Source organism: Takifugu rubripes, chromosome 9, assembly GCF_901000725.2.
Source record: "Takifugu rubripes chromosome 9, fTakRub1.2, whole genome shotgun sequence".
NCBI classification, from domain to species: domain Eukaryota; kingdom Metazoa; phylum Chordata; class Actinopteri; order Tetraodontiformes; family Tetraodontidae; genus Takifugu; species Takifugu rubripes.
Genome location: NC_042293.1, coordinates 8953263 through 8969823, shown reverse-complemented (window position 1 = coordinate 8969823; position 16561 = coordinate 8953263). Strand labels below are relative to the sequence as shown.

Here is a 16561-nt window from a genome sequence, read left to right as displayed (position 1 = left end):
TGTGTTCTACCATATGTTCCTGTACTTTAGAAGTTAGGTATGGTAGAATCTTTAGCAAGTGTAATAAAAATCAAAGACATTCCTTTGACAGGATTGTTGTTTAGATCTCAGGAGTCAGGCTGGAGGTGTGAAACACCCATTGTTAAACGGGACAGTATTGTGGTGTTGATAAGCGTATTTGCATGAAGAATGTGAACTTTGATCTGGCCATCTGGGAAGACAATGGAGAAGAAGGACTGTACCAACATCAAGTGGGACTGGAAGAAGAGGACAAGGTCATCCAAGCGGAAGGACTAGATTGGACTGTATGAGCATTGATTATTTGCATCTGTGTTTCTATAAAAGACTGGGCCAAGGGATAGTTAGGTTGTCAGACTTCATGCCCTGGCAATGGACTCTGTTATTGTAGGGTAATGAACTGGCCCGGAGCTCTGTAATATTTAAGATTAAGATTAAGATTAAGATTAAGATGGACTTTATTCATCCCCGTGGGGAAATTGAGTTATAGTAGCACAGTATGCAGAGTAAAGAGACAGAAAAAAAATAAATACAGATAAGATTAGAATGTTATAAGCATATATACATACAGCATATATTATAAGCATATATATAATATATACATAATATAATATATACATATTATAAGCATTATAAGCATATATACATAAATATAGAATAAATTAGAAATAAAATTACAGCATAAACATTACACAATTATTGTTGAGTTGGTTTGAGTGAATTATAGAGTTTAATGGCGGACGGCAGGAATGACTTCCTGTACCGTTCCTTAGAGCAGCAAGGCTGCAGGAGTCTGTTGCTGAAGCTGCTCCTCAGTTTGTCCACTGTGTTATGGAGGGGGTGGGAAGGACTGTCCATGATTGTCCGCAGTTTCAACACCATCCTGTCCCTCACCACCTCGTCCAAGTTATCAAGTCTACAGCCAACAACAGACCCTGCCTTTTTGATGAGTTTGTTGAGTCTGTTGGCATCCTTTGCTTTAATGCCTGCACCCCAGCACACTGCAGCAAAGAAGATGGTGCTAGCCATGACAGACTGGTAGAACATGTGGAGCATCCTGCTGCAAACACTGAAGGACCTGAGTCTGTAGTGAAAAAGGGTAACAGGCATAAGGCAACAGAGGCAGAATGTGTGGTTGTTGTATTTAACCTTTGATCTAATGAGTAGACCGTCGTAGTTAATGAGTGCAAGGGATAGACCCTTTTAGTTAATGATTAGACAGGTAAAGCGTATAAGGAATGTATACGAGTCATTGTCACTGTTTGAACACCTGCTGTATGTATGCATGTCACTATTTGATGTACACATGACCCTGTAGTGACTGTTTGCTATGAGATGGGGAGTCCGGGGAAGTTATCAGAGGGTTAAACAAAAGATGGGAGGCTGCCTGTTTGAACAGGAAGGTGCCTATTTAAAAAAAAACCATGTAAGGTACACCTAACTTCTGATAAGTGTGATAAACGGTACTTAATGGTGGAAAATGAGTAAAAAATAGCTAACCAGAAGGAGGAGCCCGGGGCGGGGTAGCCCCAGGCTCCAAATAGTATAAAAGAAGAGCAATCTTTGTCAAAGATCAGACTTAGCCCGGGCTACTTCTCATGGATGGTGAATTGTGGATCTGCAATAAATCATCATTTGGATCGTGAACCAGCTGAACCTGACTCATCATTCGACCCTGTCGTGGTATCCCCGCACTTTGATTCATTTGGCACTGGCATAGGTATATTGATTTAATAGAAGCGTAAGTTTGAGTGTTTTAGCGTAGGGGAAAATCCACTACATTTTTGGCGAGCCAGCCAGGAGGCAGCGGCTGGGCCAGACGGCTGCGGGTGCTGAGCGGAGGCTGGGAACCCCACGGGCCCACATATCCACCCAATAACAGGTGAGATACCAAAAACCTTTTATTTTTTGAATTTACTGGGGATCCGGCCTCCGTCGGACGCCTGTGGTTTGAAGGTACCAGTAAAACTGTCTCCTGAAAACCTAGAACATAAAATAAAAGACAACACAAATTGTGTGTATGAGCAGTAACAGCTGGTAAGCGAGTCCAACATTGAGTGTGTGATTGAGAACTAAATGGATGTGATTGAAAAATGTATTTTTAACCTGTTGATTTGCGTTTGGATTGCCCTATCACTCACAGGTACAGGAACAATAGTGTACAGGTTGGTGGTGTATGGGAAGAGTGAACAGGGAAAGTTCAATCAAACGGGCTGGGACGAAAGCTATCCAGGGAAAGCGTAGAAAAACGGTGTGAGTAACAAACAAGTTGAGTAAAAGGTTGTTTGTAGATTTTTGTGTTAATAAGGACAATCATACGGGGGTATGTATTGATCAGAATTAAAAGTACCGCCTGAGGAGACGTCAACCACTAGGCCTCTTTGAGGAGTGGTCCTAGGCAGGGAAAAGGGAAACTGCAGGAAGCAGTAAAACGGTTTTTAATGTGTTGAAATGTCGTGTTACAGTTGTAAGGTCAAAGGTAATATTGTTGTATGAATAAAGGTGATGAGAGTGAAAGGACGGAGTTGCAGATATAGAGAATTAAACAATAAAAACAGAAATAAGTGTAATGGTGAAGGAAAATAAATAGCATTAAAAGCTATCAACCAAATAAACCTAAGTAAAACTAAAAACAAACGGTGATCTGTATCGGTCAAAAGTCGGGACGGGAGGAGGAAAAGAAAAAAAAAAAAAATATAAATAAGGGACTAAAAAAGAAGTAAAAATCCTTAACGGTCACTGTGAACGGCCATAAAACATGGGCTCCAATTCGAGTAAAAACACGAATGAAATAACACCTGTAAAAGTAATTCTCGCCACTCATCCAGCAAACAAACGGAAAATCCAAAAATGTATGAAAAATTGGCACAAACTTACATCGGGCAGAAATAAATGGCCTCTTGAAGGCAGTTTTGACCCTAGGAGGTGTGATGAGGTGGAGGAGGAGCTAAGAAATAAAGATAAAAAGTATGAAGAAACTCACATGCGGAAAAAGCTGGGAAATGCCGAGCAGAGGGACATCCTGCAGTACTTCAGGATGGAGACCATGCGGAACCCAAGGATGCACAACGGAACCGACGGCAGGCCCCCACCCTACTCCCCAGACAGGGCAGGACAGTTTGTAATAAGGGATGAAGAGACGGCAGAAGGGATGATTACAGGTAAGATTAGAGTCGTAATAAATGAGGATGAGGAAGAAATGAGGGAACAGCCAAGCAGCAGCCAGAGAGATGTGTACACCACACAGCCAAGCAGCAGCCAGAGAGATGCGTGCACCACAACAACACAAACACACCTGAGTAAGGGAACATTCGGAAAATACACGCACAAAAGCGAAGACGAGAATGGTAGGGAAAGGGGAGAGATTCAGGAAAAGGCAAGTGAGAGGATAAGAAAAGCAAAAGAACGGATGGACTCAAGGTTAAGGAAGGAGAGAGAACGACTGCAAGGGTTGATAGACAGAAGTGAAGAGATAAGAGGTGACGGTTCACAGAAAATACTGCCAGAGGACCAAGGGATGATAAAAAGTAATGTGAAACAGGGAATTGAAGCTCCACAGGAAAACCTGCCAGACAACCGGGAAGAGGAGGACGAGCCAGAGAGCCAGTATGAAGGAGAGGATGACGACCAAGGAGAGAGTGACAGCAACGCGGACCAGCAGAACGATGACAGCCCTGAGGGAAACTGGCGACTGTTATCCCGAGACAGAAGCGGAGAAACAGTGATGTCCAGCAACAAAAGGTCAGGACGAACCTATAACGTACAGCTGCAGATGGAGAGAAGGGGAACCAAGAGTCAGATGAAGCTGAGACACCGAAATAACCAGCCCCAAGGCGCAGAGCCAGATGAAATATGCCATGGGATGTGCCCGTTGATAACCAAAGGGGCACAGGACGACTATCGGTACGTACCATGGTCATTTATGGATATGATAACGCTTGCTGGAAAACTAACTCCCCTGGCAGAAGGAGCAAACAAATGGATCGAGAAGCTGGAAGAAATCACTGGAGGAATCAAGCTGGCGGCAGGTGACATCAAGGCGCTGCTGATAAAGATGGCAGGACAAACAGCAACAGCAGAAATCTTCAAGGACGCTGGATACGACGCGATGCTGGAGTCACACCAGTTTGACGAGGTATCTTTTGACCAAATGCGCACGCGGGTATGGGAAGCTTTGAGGAAAAAGTACCCATCACGCATGGACCCCGCCAAGCTGGAGAAGGAGACTCTGAAGGAAGAGGAAAATCCCTCCCAGTTCCTGCATAACTATCAAAAGACGTGGAAGTCCGAGACGGGGAGTGAGTGGGACAGTACAGAAACGACAAAAGCTCTATTCATGATGTATGTAAAAAATGCCATGCCAAAAGAGGTGCAGACCAAGCTGAATGGAGTGGTGGGATTAATGAAACAAACATGGCCTGTTTTCTCTGAACACATAATACATTATGTAAATGCTTACAGAGCTGAGAAACAGGCCCTCGAGGACCAGAACAAGGTGATGGCAAACAAATTGACTCAACTGCAGATCGGGGAGCTGGCAAAGCAAAAGAAGGAGCGTGAAAAACCCAAAACCCAGGCAGTTGTGAAAGCAGCCAACCCAGAGCCCGAGAAGGAGCCGGAGATGGAGAGGGTAACACAAGCACCCATAGTCACACCTGTAATGTCTCTACCTCCCGCTCCCCAGGCGGCACCTGGTATGCCCCAGATTCCCCCTGCAGTACCACCCACTGGTCAGCTCCAATCCCCACCAATGCCACCAATCCAGGTCTACCTCAATCAGGGAGGAAGTACTCAACAACCAATGGCTGGGAGAGGAAGGGGTGGCCCGCCCATAAGAGGAAGATGGAGGAGACCTCAGGGACCACAGCAAATCCAAGGGCCCCCACTAGGACCAGCGCCAACACAATACCCGAACGTACTCCAGTGCTGGGGATGTGGACAAATGGGACACCTGCAACGACAATGCCCAGTCAACCCGTGGGCAGGACCGCAGAATCCTGGCCCAGGACCCATCCAACCTGGAATCGGACCTGCAGCACAAGCCAATGGACCATGGATGGGTCCTGCGGCGTACTGGCAATAGGGGTGCCCAGAGGAGCCAGAGGGGAAAGGAATTATGCCTATACTGACACAACGGCCAAACGCAGAACCAAAAATAAATATAACTGTGTATGATCAAGAATATCAATTCATGGTGGACACAGGGGCCACATATTCCTGTATAGGCAAAGAAGGAGCCAACCTTCCCCTCTCAAACTCGAAAATTCGGACAGTAGGCTTCTCTGGGAAAACTCAAGTAACACCAATGACGATACCGGTTCCATTGCAGATAGGAAAGAAAACAGTTTACGCGTCTCTTCTATATTCAGAAGAAGCACCAACCAATCTCTTGGGAAGAGATGTACTGTGTCAACTACAAGCGGAGATCAAATGCACACCAAACGGCATCTACTTTGAGGTGGCAGGCGAACGACCAGGTAAAAGACCTGTCCCCATGATGTCATTAACAAGTTCTACAGAATCTCCACAGATGGTGCATCACAACGAAGAAGCTCAAGTTTTCTGGTTAAGACTGACAACATCGGATTCCTTCCTCTACTACGAATGGGAAAGCTGGAGACCGTTGGTAATGAACCACTACGACACACCTAAAGAACCGACACTGCAATTACACTGCACACTGTTGTATGATGAAGGGCACACGCAAGAGGAATACGAACAGGAATGGGATGAGAATGTAAATAACAAAATCACAGTTCTCCAGTATGAAGATATCGTAGTGGGCCCGCAAGGAGCAGCTGCCGTAGTAAAATTGCAGAACGATGTGACCGATTGGTTCCAAGTCGCCGACTCAACTCCTCACGTCACTCTACTGATAGCGGATGGATACGAGTCACACGATCTGGGACCCATGATAAAGAAAGCAAGACGAATTGAGGACTGGATAAAAGCAGACGGCCAACAGATCTACATGTCTCCGGATGGACAATTCTTCAAGATCGCTTTCACCCTTGCAGACGAGGCGGTAGCAGAAAAGGTTAGACTCCCTAGGGAAAAAGTTAGGCACATGCTGATGACGGAAGAACACGCCACACTGCTAGAACGGGTTCCACCACAGGTATGGTCACAGCATAAAACTGACGTAGGTTTTGTTAAATCAGCTGAGCCACAAAAGTTTAATGTTAAACCAGGGTTTAGGTTACCCCATCAGAGGCAGTACCCCCTTAGTCCAGACAAAATTGAAGGTATAAGAACAACCATAATAGGATTAGAAAATGCAGGAGTCCTGATAAAGACGCGTAGTGCATGTAATACACCAATTTTTCCCATTAAAAAGCCCAACGGTGATGAATACAGGTTAGTGCATGATCTTAGGGCCATCAATGCCATAGTGACCGAAGAGATTCCAATTGTGCCCGACCCTCACACATTGTTAACAAATATACCCCCGGGTACCAAATGGTTCACAGTAATCGACCTATGCTCTGCATTTTTCAGTGTTCCTGTTCATCCTGAGTCTCAATATCTGTTTGCTTTTACCTATATGAATCAGCAATACACGTACACTCGCCTACCACAAGGGTTTGTACACTCCCCCTCCATCTTTAACCGCATTCTTGCTAACGATCTCAACTACTTAGACATCCAATCTACTACTTTGATGTATGTGGATGATATTCTAATTTGCTCTGATTCCAAGGAACAGTGTGAGGAAGATTCCATTGTTGTGCTAACTGCTCTAGCCGAGGGTGGCCATAAAGTAAGTAAGAAAAAGTTACAGTTCTGTCAACAAACGGTGGAATATTTGGGCAGACAGCTAAGTGGGGACAAAAGGCATATTGCCCCGTCCCAGTTAGAAGCTATAAGCAAAATACCGAAACCTCAAACTGTTAGTCACATGTTGTCCTTTTTAGGTATGACCGGTTACAGTAGGCCCTGGATTTGTGACTATGCTCTCAAAACAGCCCCATTACGAGCCATGATCCGTGCAGTAGGACAAGGGTCGCAATCAGCCCGGCTACAGTGGACCGACGAAGCAGACGGAGCTTTCCAACTGCTAAAGAAAGACCTCCAGACGGCCCCGGCATTGGCCAATCCAGATTACAGTAAACCATTCCATTTGTACGTGGCAGAAAAACAAGGACATGCATGTGCAGTGTTGATGCAAGACAGCCCCACAGGTAAACAACCAATCTCATATTATAGCACCAAATTGGATAGTGTGGAGGAGGGGCTGCCACCCTGCTATCAGGGATTGGCAGCAGCCGCCTTCGCTTACAAAAAGGCCTCAGTAATCACGATGGGCCATCCTGTGTTCCTGTACACGTCTCATCAACTGCATGCAATGCTCACGAGTCCACGATTTGTGATTACTCATGCACGACGGACAGGTTATGAAATCCTACTATCAGGATCTGACCTGACCATACAAAGGTGCACAAATATTAACCCAGCCACACGAATGGTGCTACCCACAGAAGGGGCGGCACATGATTGTCTCACAGAAACAGAAAATTTTATGAAAGTAAGAGACGACTTATATAATCACCCCATCCCATCCGACCTGACGCTGTTCGTAGACGGATCATGTGTCAGGGGTGAGACGGGGACCAGAGCTGGGTATGGCATAGTACAGCTAAAGCCAGATGGCACTTACGCTAGAGTACAAATAGTCAGTTTAGATCAACCCTGCTCTGCCCAATTGGCTGAAATCAAGGCGTTAACAGCAGCGTGTGAGCTAGCTGCCAATAAGAGAGCGACCATCTATACTGACAGTGCATATGGTTACGGTGTATGTCACATTAATGCAAGCATTTGGAAGCAGAGAGGCTTTGTGCGTGCAGATGGCACACCGGTGGTCCATGGGCAAGCAGTAAACGAGTTAATACAAGCCATGCAACTTCCCACCGCTTTGGCTATAGTCAAGTGCGCAGCACATCAAAACAGTAAGTCCCCCATTGCCATAGGGAATAATTTAGCAGATGAAGCTGCCAAGGAAGCGACGGGCCAGGTCATACAGGGACCCATATTGTTCGAAGAAGATTGTGCCCCCATTACCAGTTTGGCTTCACTAATTGAAGCACAGGACAAGGTCTCTGCTGCAGAGAAACGTCTTTGGGTACAAAGAGGAGCTGTCCGCACCTCGCATCCCCATCCAGGGTTATGGCGGGGTTTTAGAGGACATTTTGTTTTGCCATTGTCGTTATTACCTATTGCAATTAAAAAGATGCACGAACCTGACCATTGTTCCAGAGCACAGGTCATTCGTAAGTTACAGGCAGTCTGGTGGTCACCTTACATGACACCCATGGTTGACAGAGAATTGTCATTGTGCCCCCACTGTCCTAAGTACAATGTTCGAAAAATGTTCACACAGCCCTTGGCTCACATTCCACTGCCAGATGGTCCTTTTCGACACTTAATTATGGACTATGTTGATATGATTGATCGTGTGGAAAGGAAAAGGTATATGTTTGTTGTTGTCTGTAGGTTCAGCAGGTGGATTGAAGCGTGCCCTACCTCTAAAGCTGACTACAAGTCTGCAGCAAGGTTTCTCTGTAGAGAAGTGTTTCCCAGATTTGGAATGCCAGACACAATATCATCTGATAATGGCCCACATTTTGTTTCCCGAGTTATACAGGAAATGTTCAGACTCCTGGGGATCACGCAAAAGTACGGGTGTGTTTACCATCCACAGTCCCAAGGTTCAGTTGAACGGGCAAACGGTGTTCTAAAAACTAAAATATCTAAGATCATGGCTGACGGCAACGGGAAGATAACATGGGTGGACGCTCTGCCCATAGCCTTAATGGCTATGCGATCTCAAACTAACCGACTAACCCACCTAACTCCTCATGAGATGCTTACAGGTCGGCCCATGCCTCTTCCTCAGATCCGAGGCCCAGTGGAGGGCCCGGCTTTTGAACAACTGGAACGAGAACTGGGTGACTACCTACGTGCATTAACTCAAATCCACAGACTTGTGTTCCAACAGGTGAAAGAAGCCCACAGCAAGGACGAGACACACATCCCTGTTGACGTCCGTGACGTTCAAGTGGGGGACCTCGTGTTCATACGGGTGTTTAGACGCCAGTGGAACGAACCGCGTAGGGAAGGACCTTTTAAAGTTGTACTTACCACCCCCACTGCCTTAAAAGTTGAAGGTAAGCCCTTCTGGTTCCATAAGAACCACTGCACCCGCCACAGACCTCCCGACCCTCCTGGACACTTTCCAGGCCCGTCGGAGTCTGAGCACGCTGAAAGGGAGACGTATAGTCACCCTCTGGCCGTTAGTCCAACACACTCCTCCACAAGCTCCTCCACCACCTCTTCCTCACCCTCTTCAAGCACCCACTCCCGTTCCCCACATGGGGAACGCAGGTCCGCCAGGGTTGCAGCCCGACGGCTTCGCCAGTCACAGTCCTCTGATTCGGAGCATGTTGTTACTCCCACTGCCAGCCCTGGGCCTGCTGTACCACCGCTTCCAGACCGCCCGCCCACGCCTGGCCAAGATCTTCACCTACCTCCTTCTGATAGCAGTGATTCGGAGGATGATGCCGGGGATTCGCCGACTTCGTCCCCCTCGCCGTCAGGGCCGGATTGGCTTGCTGATTAGTTGCATGATGTTGATGTTAACCCTTAACGGTTTAACAACGGGGGAACAACTCCTAAGGACAACTAACCCGAATACACTCCTGAGGACAACTAACCCGAACACACACCACACACACCGCACAAAAGCATTAAACACGTGTGCCCTAGCTATGATCACACTAGCAACTCACAAGGGAATAGTAAACAGGAACAATGGAGAAACCAAGTGGATAATGCATGTCAAAGCAGATATATATGATTTTGTATTAACAGAAATTTTGGAAACTGAGTCAATAGGTAAGCATTGGCTGGGATATCCCCAAAGCATGGACTGCCGTGGGGAAGGGACGGTGATCATTCAGGTGAGATGCACTCCATCAGAATGCCAGAATGAACAAACAGGAGAACGGCTGACAGAAAAAGAAGCTGAAAGTAAAGTAAAATTGTTAAATTCGAGACGGAAAAGGGACTTAGAGAAATTAAAAACGTCACGTTGGGACACAAACATGTTTCAACAGTGGATAATGTACTCGGCAAAATCAATGTTTGAAGCTAGCCAACGGAAGAAACAAGATTGTATTGCTTGCTATAATGCTAAAAAACTGCCACAAATCCAGGGGATACCAGGAGGTGAGCTGGGCGGATGCCCGGACATCACTAAATGTTTTGCCCTGTGTGCAATGCACATGGCAGGAGGTTTACCGCCATGGGATAGTGATAAAAAAGTCTGTCCTACATTTCTGTCAGACGACAATTATGATGTAGTAAAAGCACTACCCCCAGTAGTGCACAAACCGCCTAACAACATCTTCCCTTTTTGTATAGCTCGAGGACAGGAGTTGGAGGAAGTTGTCCAAAGAGGGTCTCCAAAATTGACGGATACGGGAGGACTGGTGAGATGCAGCAGAATCGATTGGTACCCGAAATTAACCAACGGGAACACCACAGCAACCATCAAACTGTGTGAGACCGGCCCAAAGGCCCAAATTCAATGTCAACAGATAGTGCCAAACGGGGGAGCTGTAATCTACGAACGAAATTCATCTCACATAGCTCAATACAGTTTGTTAGATTTGACAGACGGCACAAGGCCATTGGGAGATGTCTTTTGGATTTGTGAGGGTAATGACACCTTGATGCTAACTCTACCACCAAGTTGGGAAGGGATATGCGCCCCATTAATGTTGACAGGACAGTTGTCATTAATTATACAAAGAGCACAACCAAATCAGACATCCCCAAGGAAAAAGAGAGACACACAGGACACTTTCGACACATGGGATTGGGACTGGAAAGCAACAAAAGAAATTTACATCACCTGGGACCAGGTTCCATATGGTGTACCGGAAGGAAAAGTAGCCATAGGCTCCGGATGGATAAAAACCGGACGGGGAGCAGGGTCAGTTCCAATCTATGGCTCAATTGCAAATGCTCAGTATATAGCCCGAAATAGTCGTTGGATAAATTATTTGTGGTACAATCAGCAGAGGTTCATGAATTACACTGTAAAAGGACTGTCATTAGTGCGAGAGCAATTGCATGCCACATCAATGATGGCTTTGCAAAATAGATTTGTGATAGAATCACGCATGGCGGGAGACCAAGGCATATGTGATGAAATTGGAGAAGACTGTTGCACTCTGATACCAATGCACACAGGTGCCAACGGCAGTTTGACGGGACTTCTGAACGAGATGAGAAAGATGCGTGACGAGCATGTAAAAAACTCCAATTGGAACACCCAAGTTAAAAGTTTCTGGGATTGGATGGGAAAATTGGGATGGCTAAAATATCTAAAAATGGCTGGGATGGTACTGGGAGGAATAGTGCTGGTGGTATTGCTGGTGGTCTGCTGCATCATCCCATTACTCCGTATGTTAATATCGCGTATTTTTATTAGCATAGCCGGACAATATCCTGTAATACAAGTGCAACTCGAACCGGAGTCAGAGTATGTTGAAATTGACCCGCCAGAGTCCGAGTATGTTAACATTAAACCTGAGTCAGAATATATTGAGCTGCATTGAACTCACCAATGTACCGAACCAATAGGAAAGAAAAGAAATGATCACCATCCGCTCCCCACAAGGTATGTAACACTAATATTGTAATATAATAGTAAGATCGTAGATAGTGCGTAATCAGTAGAGAAATACGTAGAGTGATTGAAGTGAATGAATGTTGAGAGAAAACTTAATGGCATGTCTCCATCACAGACTCTTGAAAATGACGGAGGGTTTCTATACTGGACCCCAACTGACCATGGACGATTGGCAGCCTCACGGCACTGACAATAGGAACGAAAACACATACACATCCCTAGGAACACGACATGTAGAGGCAAACACACACACTCTCAACAGGTACCCGAGATGGAGTGAGGGAGCCTCAGGCCCGCTGATGGAGGAGCCAGACAGACGGCAGATGGAAGAACCAGCGAATCTTCTACTGGGTCTAGCTGCGAGCCAAGGGGGGTTGATGCCCCCCGGATTTCGATACAGCCCAGAGAGCCCGGAGGATCCAGCAGACCGGGGCCAGCTCGTGATCCATGAGGAACAACCAACGGCAGTAGTTCCGCCTGTGGCCAGACCAGTGGCTCCACCTGCGGCCCGACCATCGTCACCCAGACGACCATCTTCCCTGCTCACCCTCACCGTCAGCGACGGGGACCAAGCCCATCTCTCCAATTTCCTGAATCGTCCTGTTGAGCAATACAGTCCGGAAGAACTTCATGCTGAGGTCGGAGGGATGCCCACCAGAGTATATGTCGCCATGAAAATAGGCCTGACCCGAGCGGCCCGACAACAGCTTCAACGCATCCGAAGACAGGCATACCAGCAGACCCGAGAACGAGGTTTAAGGAATCTGCAGCATGAGGTACAGACATTGAGAAAGCATTTGACCACAGCACGACAATCAGCCATCGACCTGCACAACAGGCTGAGGCAACAACAAGAAGCATATGACCGAGCCAAGGATACCATAGCACATCTACGTCAAACCCAAACACTCCTTGCACGTCTCTGCAGTGCAAGGCTACCACAGGACAGTAATACCATGCCGGGACCGAGCAATCATCCGCGAGGGGGAGGGGAAAGAAGTTCCCTGCGAACACAGCCTAGCCACCGCCCACACTCCCCCGAACACCGGCGCGAGCAGTAAGAATGCATGACGGATGTTATTAATGTCTGCTGGAAAAACACGGTGATGACCCGCGCTAATGTTATGACCAACGACTAATGGTTATGGAAAAGTATGAGTGTGAGTGTGTTATATATTATTATGAGACGATTTTTACAGGTAGATACGAAATAAGTAATAGGAAAAGGGAGCATAAGCTCCAGAGTTATGAGGGTTCTGCTTGAAGGGTGTCTACCTGTATCGACCTGCCTGTTAGGCGGATGGGCAGCTAGTTGAGTGAAAACAAACGCTAATAAAAAGTTTCCTATAAAAAAAGTTTTAAGGGGAGTATTCCTCATAAGGGTGCCGGGAGAAGAAGCTCCTTGAACAGACTAAGAGTAACTGGCTGTGTAAACAGAACAGACTGAGTGTGTTAGTATATGACAGTCACAAATATAATCATGAAGTATATCCAAATGTGTGTGAAAAATCAATGTGTGATTCGTAGTGGTACGTCACTGCACTTGCCACCTGGTTGGGGTTTTACCTCCTGCCACCACTGGGGGGATGTTTCCCTGGCCATGTCTGCGGGTGCAGCTAGGAGCCCAGCAGTAACGATCACTGGACCATCAGGATAGGCAAGTTCAGAGATGGGTTTCAGGTGGAGTGTTCAACTGTTCTTTCAGTTGAGACTCCACCTTGTGGTGATCCTTACTGAGGGATGGTTGATTTAAATAATATACTGAAGTAATAAGCGTAGTACCCTCACTGATTACTAGACTAGTAATCTCACTGAGTGCTGTAGTGTAACTCCTCTTACCTCGTGAAGATGTGTACCTTTGTCTTACACCCCTGTTTGAGTGGCCCTTGTCAGGACCAAAGGGGGGAAATGTAGTGAAAAAGGGTAACAGGCATAAGGCAACAGAGGCAGAATGTGTGGTTGTTGTATTTAACCTTTGATCTAATGAGTAGACCGTCGTAGTTAATGAGTGCAAGGGATAGACCCTTTTAGTTAATGATTAGACAGGTAAAGCGTATAAGGAATGTATACGAGTCATTGTCACTGTTTGAACACCTGCTGTATGTATGCATGTCACTATTTGATGTACACATGACCCTGTAGTGACTGTTTGCTATGAGATGGGGAGTCCGGGGAAGTTATCAGAGGGTTAAACAAAAGATGGGAGGCTGCCTGTTTGAACAGGAAGGTGCCTATTTAAAAAAAAACCATGTAAGGTACACCTAACTTCTGATAAGTGTGATAAACGGTACTTAATGGTGGAAAATGAGTAAAAAATAGCTAACCAGAAGGAGGAGCCCGGGGCGGGGTAGCCCCAGGCTCCAAATAGTATAAAAGAAGAGCAATCTTTGTCAAAGATCAGACTTAGCCCGGGCTACTTCTCATGGATGGTGAATTGTGGATCTGCAATAAATCATCATTTGGATCGTGAACCAGCTGAACCTGACTCATCATTCGACCCTGTCGTGGTATCCCCGCACTTTGATTCATTTGGCACTGGCATAGGTATATTGATTTAATAGAAGCGTAAGTTTGAGTGTTTTAGCGTAGGGGAAAATCCACTACAAGTCTCCTGAGGAAATAGAGTCTGCTCATGGCCTTCTTGTAAACAGCATCGGTGTTTGTGGACCACTCCAGTTTATTGTCCAGCTGAACGCCCAGGAACCTGTAAGATGGGACTAGTTCCACTTCTTTCCCACTGATGCAGACTGGGGAGGGTGGGGACTTGCTTTTTCTGAAATCCACCACCATCTCCTTCGTCTTGGTCACGTTGAGCTGCAGAAGGTTCTCCCTGCTCCACCTGACAAAACTCTCCACAAGGTCCCTGTATTCATCCTCCTGTCCATTTTCCACACACCCGACTATGACTGTGTCATCCGAGTACTTCTGGAGATGACATGTCTCAGAGTGGTACTGGAAGTCGGCTGTGTAGGTGGTGAACAGGAATGGGGAGAGCACAGTTCCTTGAGGAGCTCCTGTGTTGCTCATCAGGGGGTCGGACACACAGCTCTGCAGTCTCACAAACTGTGGCCGACCTGTCAGGTAGTCCTCGATCCAAGAAACAAGGGGAGCATCCATCTGCATCTTCTCCAACTTCGCCCTCAGCAGTCTTGGCTGGATGGTATTGAAGGCAGAAGAGAAGTCGAAGAACATGACCCGCACTGTGGTGTTTAGTCTGTCCAAGGAGGAGTAAGCCCTCTGCAGCAGGTATATCACTGCGTCATCAACCCCCACCTTGGGCTGATAGGCAAACTGCAGAGGGTCCTGAAAGGGGCTCACCAGAGGTCTGAGGTGTGACAGCACCAGCCGCTCCATGACCTTCATAATGTGGGAGGTCAGTGCTATTGGCCTGTAGTCACTCGGTGCCACAGGATGGGTCTTCTTTGGCACCGGGACCAGGCAGGATGTCTTCCAAAGCACTGGGATCCTCTGAAGATGAAGGCTCTGGTTGAACAGGTGCTGCAGTATTCCACACAGCTGCCTGGAGCAGTTCCTCAGCACTCGTGGGCTGATGCCGTCTGGTCCGGCAGCCTTCCTCTGGTTGAGCCTCTCCAGCTCTCTCCTCACCTGGCCAGATGTGAAGGATAGTCCTGTCGGGGGGATGGGTGACATGCTGGGATCCATGTAGGGTGTATCTTGAATTGGTTCTATGGCTAAATACATTTTGAAATTGGCATTTTTCTTCTTGAAGTCTTCATTCAAAGAACACACGGATTAGCAGTGACACACGAGAGGTATTGCGATCCAACAAGACAAGTCTTACTACATGGTTAGGTATAAATCTGGTTCTTATCAGATGATTTAATCTTACATTGGTCAAGAACCTGATTAGCTAAAGCTACACATGACTGATGATGAAGAATATGTGTAAGTATTAAGAGATTTAAGCACTGTCTTCATCCTTTAATCCAGGCTGATGTAAATTGATGGCAATAACGTAATTATGATTCCTTTATCCAGATCAAACCCACTACTTAATTGTCCTAGTAAAATTATAACTTAACTCAAAGCTAAATTATAGTTGTAAATGCAACTAGTATAGTTTCACATGCCTCGTTACCATGAGGAAAAAAACCCCAGATGTAGCTGGGGTTCTGGTTATCTGTGGGAAAGACCCCTGATGAAGTAAAGGCCATGTATTGGTTTTACGTTCCAGAATGTAGTGACAGGAAGATTCCCTCCTCTTTGTGATCAGAAAAATGCACAAGTCCAAATGAACACAGGAGCTTCCAAGAGTCAAGTTCAAAACGTTTATTCTCAAAAACAGCGATGGGACAACAGAGAAGAAATGTGAGCTATCCCAAGGAAGAACTGAAAAATTTGTGTCTGTGTCTCTCTTTTATTCCTTGAAATCTGGGCGTAGGGGATCACCCCTTATGCCTATTTTTCCTATATATGTTTCGATTGGTGGTGTAGTAAAAGGTAAAGGTTTCTAAAAGCCTGTGTAAGCATGGTCAGGCAGGTCAAGAGATCATCTGATGATTGGTGTCCGCGATCAATGATTATCCAGACTAAGTGTCTAATCAATTTTGCTGATCAACCCCTGTATGATTGTAAAAGTTTTCTATTATGCTTACTGGGCAGAAAAATGATGATAAAGGCCTAAAAATGTTGATAATACAGGGGGTTTCAGAGGTTGTCCACGTAAGCAAGAGATTGCCTGTTTAAAAAAAAAAATATGGAAAATCACATTTAGCCTCTGATACCGGTGGAAAACGGGAAAAATTGCATAATGAGAAGGAGGAGCCCGGGGAGGAGTAAACCCAGGCTCCAAATTGTATAAAAGCTGGAGATTTCTTGCTAGTTTTC

General features: G+C 46.2%; 1 protein-coding gene across 2 annotated transcripts; it reads left to right on the top strand.

Annotated features, from left to right (window-relative positions):
- Positions 1-6696: 6696 nt before the first annotated feature.
- LOC115251112 (uncharacterized) lies at positions 6697-13060 on the top strand. 2 transcript variants are annotated; one of them, XM_029842231.1, is made up of 2 exons: positions 6697-9182; positions 11829-13060. In XM_029842231.1, exons 1-2 carry the CDS (start codon positions 6917-6919, stop codon positions 11834-11836), a joined length of 2274 nt encoding a protein of 757 aa, XP_029698091.1. In that variant the 5' UTR covers positions 6697-6916; the 3' UTR covers positions 11837-13060. Both variants share the same exon structure in this region, with proteins under 2 accessions (XP_029698091.1, XP_029698092.1).
- The last annotated feature ends 3501 nt before the right edge of the window (positions 13061-16561 follow it).